The 14,785-nt window shown below is 37.2% G+C and overlaps 1 protein-coding gene across 6 annotated transcripts in view; it reads right to left on the bottom strand.

Moving 5' to 3' along the window:
* Nucleotides 1-14,785, bottom strand: part of EEA1 (early endosome antigen 1) — a 220,321-nt gene that overhangs the window by 46,867 nt on the left and 158,669 nt on the right. For all 6 annotated transcript variants that reach the window (XM_055585696.1, XM_055585703.1, XM_055585675.1 and 3 more), the window contains one exon: nucleotides 6,344-6,682. In XM_055585696.1, the coding sequence (XP_055441671.1) occupies nucleotides 6,344-6,682 (339 nt within the window). The remainder of the gene's footprint in view (nucleotides 1-6,343; nucleotides 6,683-14,785) is intronic.

Genomic DNA, 14,785 nt, shown 5'->3' with positions numbered 1-14,785 from the left:
TATATTAATTTTCATGATACTTTAGAGGAACCTAATCACATAAATTATGATGACTCACATAAAACTGTAATCATATCACAGGTTTCAGGTTTTTTGCACTTTTAAAAACCATACACACACACACACACACACACACAGTGAACCTAAGGCTCTTATTTAAAGATAACTCTTGCAATCACTTGAGGAGCTTAAAACAAAACTTAAAATTAAGACACTTAAGACACACTCAGACCTATTCCACTAGTATTTTAAAAATCCAACATGATTCTTGTTGCTTTTCCATAGTCATGAACCACCACAATCGACTTCTTACATTTGGGTACTGAATAGAGCACACGGTATTCTCAAGTCCTCAAACTGGCACACAATCTCTAAATAAAACAGAGGAATGAACATTTATTAAAATATTAGGTGATTTCATTAACTTTAAAATTGCCACCTAGATAAAACTATAAAGAAGAAACTTGTCTGGGGGATAAGAGCTGTCACTTTCTGGAATTCCTTATTTTCTCTAATTTTACCAGAAAGAACAGCTGGTTTCTCTTGTGGGATTGGTTGGTGGGGTAGGTCCAGTTAAAAAAAAAAAAAAAAGGTTTGTATTAATTTTAGAAGAATTACCGCACAAATGCTAGGAGTGCAGAACAAAAAAGAGTAGCATGAAGATAAGGAAGCAAGACATTTGGCAAAGCTTACACTGTAAGAGTACACCCCAATTTCATAACCCATCAAGTCAAATTTCAGCATGTGCTTCAGCAAAGCTGAAGATTAACAAGCATTCTATACAACTATTTCCAATCAAATCTATTCATGTTATATCTGAAAATATTAAGAATCTATAGCCTTTATGTCAAATATACATTTATATGCTTTATACTTTCATATTTCTCCATAAAAAATTCATAGCTGGCAAAGAAAAAATAAAGTTCTATCAGAAAAGTGGACATCCACTATTTTCCTATGCTATGAAACAACATGTGGCTGTCAAAACATATTCTATACTCAATAAAGAAAACTAAAGTTTCAGGTCCACCCAGGGATGCCAAAAAAAAAAGAAAACTGAAGTGAATTTCTAAAGTAAAACATACATTCCATTCCTGTTTTAGTTATAAAACAGCAATCAGTAACAGTTAGTCATTTATTATATTCTTATCCTTAGGCTGACATTTTCTTCTTCCTCTGCCTCTTCTTAAAATGCAGTGAATTAGCACTGTAATAACTACCCAAACCCTCTCCTTCTCACTACAAGAAGTAGATCCAATCCCCATAAGTGATCTCTTACATGTGATTTCTCCCCTACGTCGAGTTTCTAACTTGCTGGATAAGAATTTTCCATGTCATTATTAACACAGAGATAATAAGACTTCTCCCCTAAAATTCAGCTTTGGTACATTTGAGCTAAAGCCCAGAAATCTATGTTTCCCAACAAAAGAATCAGAGAATATTGAGTTTCAGGAAAGTTTAGGAATCATTTGCCAAAAAGCAACACTTTAAAAAGCAGCGGTTTTCAATCTCAACTACACAGTACAATAACAGGGAAAACCAATACCCGGGCCTATGCCAGAGATTATCACTTAACTGAGCCAAGGGTGAGGCTTTGATAATTTCTTAAATTTCCCCAGGTGATTTTGATGTGCAGAGTGAAGCGCCAAATTAAAGATAACTGTTACTCTCAAGTGAAGATTTACTAAAGTGGTAAAAAAAAGAGATACTGTATATTATAATTAACTGTCATTCATTGCTTTACAATCTCTGATAGATCCCTGATCTTTAATAAAGAAATGAGTCACAAATCAAAGCTGCACAAGAGTGGAAGCAGGCCCAAATCCCTTAACCAATAATGCCTATATCATTTTAGAGTGAATATGTTACAGAAAAGAAGAATACGTTTAGAGTAAAAATAATACATGTTGGAATCATTAATAGAATGGTCTATCCTAAAGTTACATTTTATGTATATGTTCTCTAAGAAATTCAGTTTTGTAAACTCATATACATAATTCTTTACTCATTATGCTTGTAAAGTTTGTCAAGTGCCAGGCCTTATTCTAAAAGGTTCACAAATATTAACTAACTTAATCCTTATAATAATCCTGTGAAGATAATTCTATTCTTATTCCTATTTGACAGATGAGCAAACTAAGGTACAATAAATAACTTGCCCAAGCTCACACAGTTTGTAGACCACAGAACTAGAACTCAGAGAGCCGGTTCTTAAATCCACTCTCATAAACCACTATGCTATTTGAGATGGCATATTCGATTAAAGGTGAAGTTGGATATATGGGTGGGGAAGTGGGAGACACAAACTGCTGGGTGTCACAAAGGCTTAGGGTATTTCGCAGTAACTGTTAATGAAAAGGAACCTTTAAAAATTGTATAAAAATTTTTTTATATTAAAAAAAGTGAACTTATTATGTCCAATCTTTTAATTATGTAACATTATCTGCACTATTGGCTATTTTAAAAGTGCTCAAGATACAAATATAAAGAATATGGGGTTCTTTGTTTGTAAGTCCTTTGTTGACAACTGCCAGCTATCTATTTTTGTCAGCACTTAAAGGGGAGCTGAGGATGCAGAGGAGAGCAAAACAGAGCCAGTTCATCCCTACACTCTTTTAAGGACAGTGAAAGAAGGCTTAAAGTGAGGTTCATTCCTATTCTTCCAACAAATATTTACTAAAAACTCTAAGTATAGAGACAGATGGAGTATAGAATAAAACAAATTTCTCAAATTAAGGAGCTTACTGTACAAAGGGAATGGTATATGATATGCAAGTAAACAAAAAGCTATACAATAAAAAAAACTACACAATAAAAAGTATTATTAAGAAGCAGCTTGCTGAAATAAAGGGTCCAGAATAAATGGAAAACCTCTGAGCCACCAGGGAAGCCCTAAATGGAAAACAATCGATTTAAATAGAGAGGTCCTGTATGCATGCACGCTCAGTCTGACTCTTCGCGACCCCATGGACTGCAGTCTGCCAGGCTCCTCTCTCCATGGGATTTCCCAAGAAAGAATACTGGGGTGGGTTGCCATTGCTTTCTCTATGGGGCCTTCCCAATCCAACAATTGAACCTGCATTTTCTGCATCTCCTACATTGGCAGGTGGCTTCTTTACCACTGTACTACCTGAGAAACCTTTTAGAAAGGTCCAGAAAGGCTTTATTGAAGAAACAATGCTTAAGCAAGTCTTGTGAAAAGCTGAAATAAAGAACACTCTAAGAAAAAAACATGGGCAAAGCACCTAAGGCAGGAAAGCTCTCTGTTGAAGTGCTGGTGTGCTTGAGGAACTAAAAGGAGACCAGCATGGCTTCACTTGGTAGAAGATGAGCCTGAAGACATAATGTGGACCATACTATACTCATATGCTTACAGGACCAAGAAGATATCTGGATTCAAAACCTAACCAAAACCACTCGAGGTGGTTAAGAGAAATAAAGTTACACCCTTCATACTTTAAAACAATGTCTCTGGCTCCTGGGTGGAGAATGGGCTATGGGCTTCCCTGGTAGCTCAGCTGGTAAAGAATCCACCTGAAATGCAGGAGACCCCAGTTCGACTCCTGAGTCAGGAAGATCCACTGGAGAAGGGAACTCTAGTATTCTGGCCTGGAGAATTCCATGGACTGTATAGTCCATAGGGTCACGAACAGTTGGACATGACTGGGCAACTCACTTCCAGTTTTCACTTTTTCTGTATGGAGAATAGACAAAGAAGGTCCTCTGGAAGAAAGAAACTTATAAAAAGGCTAATACAGTAGACCAGGTGAACAATGGCAGCAGCTGAGATTAGGGTAGTAGCAGTATAGATGAAGAGAAGCAGACAGATTTGAATCAGGCTTTGAACTTCCCTGGTGACTCAGACGGTAAAGCATCTGTCTACAATGAGGGAGACCTGGGTTCGATCCCTGGGTCAGGAAGATTCCCTGGAGAAGGAAATGGCAACCCATTCCAGTACTCTTGCCTAGAAAATCCCATGGATGGAGGTTGGTGCAGGGACTGTCCATGGGATTGCAAAGAGTCGGGCATGACTGAGCAACTTCACTTTCTTTCACTTCTTCCTTTTGAAGGCAGGGACTTCCCTGGTGGCTCAGATGGTAAAGAATCCACCTGCAATGAGGGAGACCTGAGTTCGATCCCTGGGTTAGGAAGATCCCCTTAAGAAGGGAATGACTACCCACTCCAGTATTCTGCCCTGGAGAATTCCATGGATTGTATAGTCCATGGGGTCACAAAGAATTGGACATGACTGAGCAACTTTCACTTTCACTTTGAAGGTAGAATCCAGACAGCATACTGAAGGGAAGATAAATGGTATCACTTAAAGGTCTTCAGCATGACCTCTTTATTTTGTACAGAAATGTGACTAAACCAAATGGTTATGAATACAAAAATTCCTGTTGCCCCCTCCATTCACTGACAACCAAATGAAACTCAAATTCCTCAGCCTGCTATTCAAGATTCTACATAATAAAGTCCTCAAAATAGTCCACTACTATTACATATACCATATCCTCAGAGCAAATGTCTGTCTGTCACTGGTTCTTATAATACACCCCTGCCTCTAGTCTGGGGCTTTCCAGGTGGTGCCAGTGGTAAAGAACTTGCCTGCCAATGCAGGAGATGTAAGAGATGTGGGTTCAATCCCTGGGTGGAGAAGATCCCCTGTAGGAGGACATGCAACCCACTCCAGTATTCTTGCCTGGAGAATCCCATGGACAGAGAGCCTGGTGGGCTATGGTCCATGGGGTCTCCCAGAGTTGGGCAAAAATGGAGCAGCTTAGCGCACACACCTCTCGTTTATTTTTCTTCCTGGAAGACCCTCCTGCCTTCAAACTGCTACTTGTCAAAACCTATTCAATATTCACAATTTCAAGCACCACCTCCTTCTCACAACAAGCTTTTCTTGATCATATTAACAGCTAAATAGTTATACAATATGAAGTACTATAGAGGAAAGAAAGCAGGAGAAGAACTCTTCCTAATTCCCATTGTACATGGAACCATTTTAATTTTCACATTCACTGCAATAGGATAGTACTTGCCTTATACCTCAATGAGATTTACAAAATCATTTAAGGTAGGTCCTATTTCCTTTTCTTTCTTTGTATCTTCTAATAAACAAGGTATTGTATCTTTTAGAAACCATAAATGCCCAATCTGTATATTTGAACTGAAAGGCAAATATCTAAGTCATATTTAATTTATCCATTGATATCGCCAAGCCTATGTTTCCTTCTATTATGAATGCCTGCATTTATTCATTCACTTACTTACTCATTAAACATCTGCTGATAAGCAATATGTCAGGTAGCTGGGATAAAAAGTAAATAAAACATGGTATTTGCACCCAAAGAGTTGAGAGTCCAGTGAAGATACCTGTTATGATAATATGCTAGACTATGACAAGTAAAGTAATCGAGATATATAGATGCTTAAGCCATCTCTGCAGTGGGGTGGTGGTGAGAAGTGGCAATATGTAGAAAAAGATTTCTGAAAACATGACACATGAAGTAGTATTTATCAAAGAGAAGAGAAACAGGAAGAGTATCTCAGGCTAAGAAGACAAGATTAATGCCACAGAAGCAAATATCACTGCCTTTTAAGTAAAAATAGTTGAAAATTTTCAAAAAAGTAGCTGAGGACTTTGTTACTGCTAAGTCACTTCAGTCGTGTCCGACTCTGTGCAACCCCATAGACGGCAGCCCATCAGGCTCCCCCGTCCCTAGGATTCTTCAGGCAAGAACACTGGAGTGGGTTGCCATTTCCTTCTCCAAATTTCCATTTGCCTACTAATTTTTAATGCTACCTATAAGAGATAATTAGAATACAAAATTCATAAATTAAGTTAATAGCAAAGTCAAAACTTCCATTAAACTTCATCTGATAGACATTATTTATATAAAAAATAGTTAATAAAAGAATAGTTGTTAGAACTAATTTGCTTTCTTCTAAAATATCTAATTTTTATATTATTGGTTTAACAGTGAGTATATTTTGAAAATTAGTAACAAGAAAAAAAAGACAAAAATTTTTTAATTTTTAATTTTAAGATCAACAATATGAATTATTACAATAACATACCTGCTGAGTACCTACTATGTGACAGGTACCATCTTAAGCAATTTGTTTGTATTAGCCAATAAACAATGCATAACAATACTCTATGATAGATACTATCATTTTAGGGGAAACTGAAATGAGATCTGACTCAATACAACAGGATGTAAAAATTGAGATAATTTTTTAAATGACAATTTTTAAATGAACTATATTATGATCAAATAACCATCAAACACAAGAAGAAACCATAGGAGGAAGTACAGTAAATAAGAGCTCTTACTTGATTGATTTCACTTTGCAGTTGTAACCCATGCTGATCCTTTTCTTCTCTCTGTTGTTGTAGCTGTTTAAACTCTGCCTTAAGATGCTGGTACTTGGTCTCCACTTCTGATAATTCTTCTTTGAGCTTTTGAGTAGCTTCTCCCTTTTCACCTAGTTCTGCCTGTATTCTCTGCAGTGAGGTTTCAGACGCAGATAACCTTGACTGAAGCTGTTGACAATCCAGGTCTTTTTGATGAAGGCTTGCTTGTATATTCTTTTTACTCATACATTCTTCATTATGTTTCTCTTCTAACTGAGTATAGTCCAGTTCTTTCTTCTGTAACTTTTCAGTCAAGTTCTGAAATATCAATTTAACAATTTTTTTTCCTTTCCTAATATTTTTACTTGTTCCAATTATTCAAACAACCTTTAGAGCAATATCATTCCCTACTAAACATTTTAGTCAATAGTATAATATAAAAATAGTGAAAATATTTTAAACAAGAAGAATTAAATTGTTACATACTAACTTATGGTCTTATTATTGGTCCACTTCACTAAGCTCTACTAATATTAATTTAAGGTTTACCAACAAAATTTTGGCACAAAATGAAAACACTAAAACCTACTAACTAGATTCTTTAGGGTATGTAACATATTTATAATATCCCATTTGAGTTAAAAATTAAATCTATCCCTCTGCTATTAAAAATTATTTTAAATAACAGTATGGCATTTCTGATTTTTGGCTTTGCAATTTCATAGCTGGTAAGAGCTTTAGCATAACAATACCATTTACTGCTCTAGTCTTCTTAATTGTACTGATCCCTCATTTTTGCTCTTCTTGATGAACACCATTCTCAAGATGCACAAGTTTAAGACTTATTCAAATTTCTTTCTAGGTGTGTAAAACAATGGTCTAAAAAACATCACTTACCTACCTTATATTTTGTTATTTTACTCAATCCTATCAAATACAAAATACACCGTCAATCAAAAATCTGGGTCAGTCAGCCTAATCAAATGTCAAAGCCTAGTCAAAGTGGAGTTTTTAGAATTAATATTGAGTATTTTTAAGATATTTATTTACACATGAGGCATGGATCAGAATTTTGACTCAATTCTATAAGACAGACAGCCAGGGTAAGAAGCCACTATAAACGCCTGATAAGTCAGAGTCATTTGTGAACACTTATTATACTTACTTTTTATATGCAGTGTGCTAGAAGGGGATAATACAGAAATAGTAGAGGACAGGCAGAGCCTCTGGCCTTTAAAAACACACATTTAAAAAAACATTTTCTAAGAAAGTCAAAACATAATGCACAAGCAAACACAGATTAGTTACAAAAGCTGCATTAAATTTCTTGAGTGCACAATTTTTTAAAAAAAATCAAGAGAGCAAAGTCAGGACAGTCACCTGAAAACAAAGTCTGAACTTGGTAAAGTGACAAAAGGAGTTAAGTAATAAGTATTCATGACTCATGTACAAAAAGACAAAAAGGAACAAAGAAGTTGCACAAGGGGACACAGCAATGCTATTACCTCAGGGGAGTAGTAAGTTTAGGCACCAGAGTGAGAAAGACAGCAGTCATGGTTCTTGAACACTTGTCTAAGAAAAAGTTCATTACGTAAATTATCAAATAGAAATACAGTATAGAAAACAGTGTCAGAAAGGTGATGAAAGTATATACAAGAAAAATAAGATGGGAGATAAAGTAAAAAGAGCACCCAGAGGTTATGGCAAAATTAGCAAAGAGATGTGTCTTGACCAACCAACAGAAACAAACAAACAAAAGGGTAAAACAAAAAGACTAGCAAAAGAATAATTTTGAGTCAAACTGCTGGTTAGGAAAATTCTCTTTTTATAAGAATTTTTTTGTCTTACTCATTAGTAACTCCACATCTTTCTTAATTTTACACATTTTCTTTTAAGAAAATAATATTTATTTTCAAATTCATAAGCTAAATTAAGCCTATTCGTTGATCATTATGAATGTCTTACACCTTTTTCAAGAAAATTCTAAGTTACTAAATTTTATGAAAGTAACCATGCTCACAAATAATAAGAACTTAGAGAAGATATAACTGTAAAACATGATACAAAAATTAAGGTCAGTAATGAGGTAGTTGAGTCTTCTTCTTCATAGTCTTACTTAAAAAGTGATCAAGTAATCCTACCAGTTCTATACATAAATGACCCCTCAGACAGTTTCATTTTTTTAAGAAGCAAAAATACTTAATCATAGTCTGTTTAAAATTCACTTATCCTAAAAAAGTAATCTTTCTGTTTAACTGCACAGAAAGATAACTAAACCTTATTTAAAAGAACCTAAACCAATGTCCTTTAAAAAGAACCCAATCCACTCACATTATATATTTTTATATATAAATTAAAAAGAGCACCAGAGGTTATGGATGTGAGAGTTGGACTATAAAGAAAGCTGAGCGCCAAAGAATTGATGCTTTTGAACTCTGGTGTTGGAGAAGACTCTGGAGAATCCCTTGGACTGCAAGGAGATCCAAACAGTCCATCCTAAAGGAGATCAGTCCTGGGTATTCAATGGAAGACTGATGTTGAAGCTGAAACTCCAATACTTTGACCACCTGATGCAAGAGCTGACTCACTTGAAAGAGCTGACTCATTTGATGCTGGGAAAGATTGAGGGCGGGTGGAGAAGGGGACAGCAGAGGATGAGATGGTTGGATGGCATCACCGACTCAATGAACATGGGTTTGGGTGGACTCCGGGAGTTGGCGATGGACAGGGAGGCCTGGCGTGCTGCGGTTCATAGGGTTGCAGAGTTGGACACGACTGAGAGACTGAACTGAACTGAGAGGTTATGGTACATTACATAACTATACTTAGTATCACAAACTTTTCATTCTTACTATGGCCTTCTCGTAGAATCTGAGGCAGAGTCTAGTGAATACAAGGTTTTTGAAGATTGAGTTTTGTAAGTATAGCAGAATGCCATTAAAGAAAATATAATTGCACTTTCCATATTAACCTTACAACAAAAGATGACATTAGACATTATCATCCCTATTCTGTGGATGAAGAAGTTAACATTAAAATAATCTGATATGACTTGGCCAGGTGGCAGAGTCACATGTTATGATTTAAGTCAAATATTTTTCACAACAAAATTCAGACACACAGTGAATCAATTCATGCTCCCCTATTGCCAACATCCACTGGATCATGGAAAAAGCAAGAGTTCCAGAAGAACATCTATTTCTGTTTTATTGACTATGTCTAAGCCTTTGACTGTGTGGATCACAATAAACTGTGGAAAATTCTGAAAGAGATGGGAATACCAGACCACCTGACCTGCCTCTTGAGAAATCTGTATGCAGGTCAGGAAGCAAGTTAGAACTGGACATGGAACAACAGACTGGTTCCAAATAGGAAAAGGAGTATGTCAAGGCTGTATATTGTCACCCTGCTTATTTAACTTATATGCAGAGTACATCATGAGAAACGCTGGGCTGGAAGAAGCACAAGCTGGAATCAAGATTGCCGAGAGAAATATCAATAACCTCAGATATGCAGATGACACCACCCTTATGGCAGAAAGTGAAGAGGAACTCAAAAGCCTCTTGATGAAAGTGAAAGTGGAGAGTGAAAAAGTTGGCTTAAAGCTCAACATTCAGAAAACTAAGATCATGACATCCGGTCCCATCACTTCATGGGAAATAGATGGGGAAACAGTGGAAACAGTGTCAGACTTTATTTTTTGGGGTCCAAAATCACTGCAGATGGTGACTGCAGCCATGAAATTAAAAGATGCTTACTCCTTGGAAGGAAAGTTATGACCAACCTAGACAGCATATTCAAAAGCAGAGACATTACTTTGCCAACAAAGGTCCATCTAGTCAAGGCTATGGTTTTTCCTGTGGTCATGTATGGATGTGAGAGTTGGACTGTGAAGAAGGCTGAGCGCCGAAGAATTGATGCTTTTGAACTGTGGCGTTGGAGAAGGCTCCTGAGAGTCCCTTGGACGTCAAGGAGATCCAACCAGTCCATTCTGAAGGAGATCAGCCCTGGGATTTCTTTGGAAGGAATGATGCTAAAGCTGAAACGCCAGTACTTTGGCCACCTCATGCAAAGAGTTGACTCATTGGAAAAGACTCTGATGCTGGGAGGGATTGGGGGCAAGAGGAGAAGGGGAGGACAGAGGATGAGATGGCTGGATGGCATCACTGACTTGATGGACATGAGTCTGAGTGAACTCCGGGAGTTGGTGATGGACAGGGAGGCCTGGCGTGCTGCGATTCATGGGGTCGCAAAGAGTTGGACACGACTGAGCGACTGAACTGAACTGAACATATACTATTCAAGTTTAAATTATAAAACAAATGTTAAGCTAAACTCATAATTATTTGAGTAAGCAAAATTCTTTCCTTCTGAATGTCCAGTTCTCTTTTCACTTCCTCATCAACTGCTCTTTCAACATGTTTTCTTGCAGGGCAATTTCCCTATATTAGGCTGTGTTATTCACTTGTTCAGCTTCCCTGGTGGCTCAGCAGTAAGGAATCCACCTGCAATACAGGAGATGCAGGTTCAATCCCTGGGTTGAGAAGATCCCTTGGAGAAGGAGGAAATAGCAACCCATTCCAGCATTCTTGCCTGTAAAATCCCAGGGACAGAGGAGCCTGGCACTCTGCATTTTGGGGGGTCACAAAAGAGTCAGACATGACTGAGCAACTAAACAATAACAATTCACATGCTTCTAGCCCAGGGAACAAGAAGAAATGCAAAAAGAATGGCATTTTTAACTGCTTGATACCTTACAAAGTGGTTTCAAGGATCTCATTTGTTCCTCAAAACAGCTTTGTAAGAAAGTACAAACTGATCTACCTGTAGCTCTCCAACATCTTGTATCTTGTGCTTTTACATGTCCCCATACCTTCAGTATATGTAGCTCTCAAAATGAAATACCATTAACCCTCTGCCATGTGATATACTCTTAAGCATTCTTAAAGACTAAGCTAAAAAGTTATTTATATCTTCAACAGTCTTTCCTGATTTATTAGGCAATAAGTTAGGAAAACATCCACCTCTGCATCACAAAATTTACAAGATAAATAAAAACAGTAACAACAAATATTCACTGAGGTGCTTACTGAAAGCCAGGCAGTGATCTAAGCACTATAACCAAGATTAAGGTTTTTTTTCAGTGCTCATATCACCCTAAGAGGCAAATAACTATAACAGTACTTCTTAGCAAAAGAGGAATCGGACACTGGGGGCTGCGTGTCACAGCCAGTCAGTGGCATGCCTTTGACCACTGCATTATGCTGTTTGTATCAATATACCGCTTGGCAATACAGTGGTAATACACAGCAATACAACCACGTGCCATAACTGGCTTCTGCTTTGGCCTATGAGCACCTTAAATCTGAGACTATCAGAAAGCAGAGAGGGAGAGCAACAAAGGATGGAAAGTGGGTGAGAGGTAAGACCCCAAATATAACTCAGTCTCTGACACTGACCTCTATTAATCATATTAGTAGCTTTAAATAAGCTATGATTTTGTTCAGAATTTATCTGCAAACAGTTAAACTGAGCTGCAGAATTTTGTTTAAATGTCAGAATACGATTCTTACTAGAAACCAAAAAGGAAATGTCTTCAAGATTTATGTTAAGTTTTCAAAGCCAGTAATTTAAAAACAAAGGTTTAATGCTGAAAATCTTGACATTAACTCCAAAGCAACTATTTTTCAATTCATTACATTTTATAATGTCATCTATCCACCTTGATGTTGCCTATGCCCCACAAAACATATCCAAGGCATTTCATTAATAGCCTTCAAGAGACCAGGCACAAGATTCCAAATTCATAACACTTGGATATTACCCGTCAACAATTATGATTTGCCAAAGACAAGGAAGAGGAGAGGTGGGGGAGACAATTAGCAAGGACAATAGGGGAAAAAAAAAAAAAAGCAGATGTACTTCTGAACTTGCTGGTGAAAAAATTCTAAACAGGAAAACACTTTGAAAAGAAAAAAATTGTGAAATCTCACTTATGTAAAGATGAGGAACAGTAATAGAAAATTCTTATTCCCTAATCAAAACTATTCCCATTTTATCACACTAAATCATCTTGATTCCATGTATTATTCATAAGACACAGTACTTCCTTTAATACTGTGTATGTATGTATGTATTTGTGAATATATATATATACACACACACACACACAACACACACACAATCTGTGCCTCATTATCCTTTACTAACAGCTCAATGCTTCAGAAATACAAAATAAATTACACTGATCATAGACATCTATTGCGTGCACAACTCTGGTCAGTTTCCAAGAGGTAGAAGGTCAACTCTGATCTCAAAGAAATTAAAATCAAACTGAGAGACAAAGATAAAATTAAAGTCTATGTGGATATTTTCTACACATAGACAGGAGGGAAAAAGGAAGTAGGGAAGGAGAGGGCAAGATGGATAGAGAGAGTAGCATGGAAACATATACACTGCCATATGTAAAACAGATAGTCAATGGGAATTTGCTGTGTGGCACAGGGAGCTCAATCCAGTGCCCTGAGACAACCTAGAGGGGTGGATGGTGAGGGAAATGGGAGGGACGTTCAAGAGGGAGGGGCATATACATACCTGTGGCGGATTCATGTTGACGTATGGCAGAAACCAGCACAACATTATAAGCAATTATCCTCCAATAAAAACATGTTTTTTTAAAAAGAGGGAGGCAATGAGGCTTTTATAAGCCATAAAAAAGATTAAATTTTAAAAATCAGTCAGCACCAAGAGGTGATGGAGAAATGGACAATGGCAGACTTGTATAGTTACTTTGGAAAATAGTTTGAGATAGCCTAGTAAATTTGAGCACATATATAGCTCATAACCCAGCAATTTCACATGCGGGTATAAAACAGAAATTCTTACACAAATGCATGAGATTTTTATGTGAATGTTTGTACCTGCAGTACTTGAAATAGCAAGAAAAAAGAAAAAACTGTATGAATAAATAGGAAGTATATACGCGTCACTTCTGCCACATACCAAATAATACAGTTGTGCATCAGTTCTGCTGCATACCAAATAATACAGTTGTCAACATAGCTATAAACTATAAACTATATAAAACACCATTTTTAATGTAAAGAATGACCAACAAACTATGGGAAGGATAGAACTGACAGTATTGGCTGCCAATGATAAAATTCAAGCTTTCAAAGGTAGGTTAGAATTTTAGAAAACTTGCATCCATCACCATGAGCTTGACACTTCTTATACTTAAAGCATATTCTGAGATTGATGGTGATATTGACAAATGTGATTTGTTTTATGTTATACAATGAAATGGGCTTCCCTGGTGGCTCAGTTGGTAAAGAATCCACCTGCAATGCAAGAGACCGCCTGCAATGCAAGAGACCGCCTGCAACACAAGAGACCTACGTTTGATTTTTGGACCAGGAAGATTCCCTAGAGAAGGAAATGGCTACCCACTCGAGTATTCCTGCCTGGAAAATCCCATGGACAGAAGAGCTTACAGGGGCTACAGTCCATGGGGCTCTAAGAGTTGGACATGACTAAGCAACTAAACTACCACAATACAATGAAATGTGTTAATATTTGGAAAAAATTTGCATAATTCAGTGAACCAATATTTTCCACATCACTAATGCATATTACAAAATCATGTCCAGGAAAGATCCACTCAAAAGTCAAGACAGAAGAAAAAATTTTAATGTTACAAAGTACAAAAACTGCACTGATATGGTTTCAGATTCTACATTGAAATTAACTTTTGAGAAACTAAACTTTATCTGGTTTCAGTGTAATATCAAACAATTATAGCTACAATTATCTGAAAAGGCTTTTAAGATAGGCCTCCCTTTTCCAACTACACTACAAATCAGTTAGACTAAATTTTAAGTTCAGTTCAGCTGAGTCACTCAGTCGTGTCTGACTCTCTGCGACCCCATGAATCACAGCACGCCAGGCCTCCCTGTCCATGACCAACTCCCGGAGTTCACTCAGACTCACGTCCATCGAGTCAGTGATGCCATCCAGCCATCTCGTCCTCTGTAGTCCCCTTCTCCTCCTGCCCCCAATCCCTCCCAGCATCAGAGTCTTTTCCAATGAGTCAACTCTTCGCATGAGGTGGCCAAAGTACTGGAGTTTCAGCTTTAGCATCATTCCTTCCAAAGAAATCCCAGGGCTGATCTCCTTCAGAATGGACTGGTTGGATCTCCTTGACGTCCAAGGGACTCTCAGGAGTCTTCTCCAACGCCACAGTTCAAAAGCATCAATTCTTCGGTGCTCAGCCTTCTTCACAGTCCAACTCTCACATCCAAACATGACCACTGGAAAAACCATAGCCTTGACTAGATGGACCTTTGTTGGCAAAGTAATGTCTCTGCTTTTGAATATGCTATCTAGGTTGGTCATAACTTTTCTTTCAAGGAGTAAGTTTTT

Source organism: Bubalus kerabau, chromosome 1 (genome assembly GCF_029407905.1).
Source record: "Bubalus kerabau isolate K-KA32 ecotype Philippines breed swamp buffalo chromosome 1, PCC_UOA_SB_1v2, whole genome shotgun sequence".
In the NCBI taxonomy this organism is placed as follows: domain Eukaryota; kingdom Metazoa; phylum Chordata; class Mammalia; order Artiodactyla; family Bovidae; genus Bubalus; species Bubalus kerabau.
Note: the sequence above shows the minus strand (reverse complement) of the source record. Positions and strands in the feature narration are given on the sequence as shown.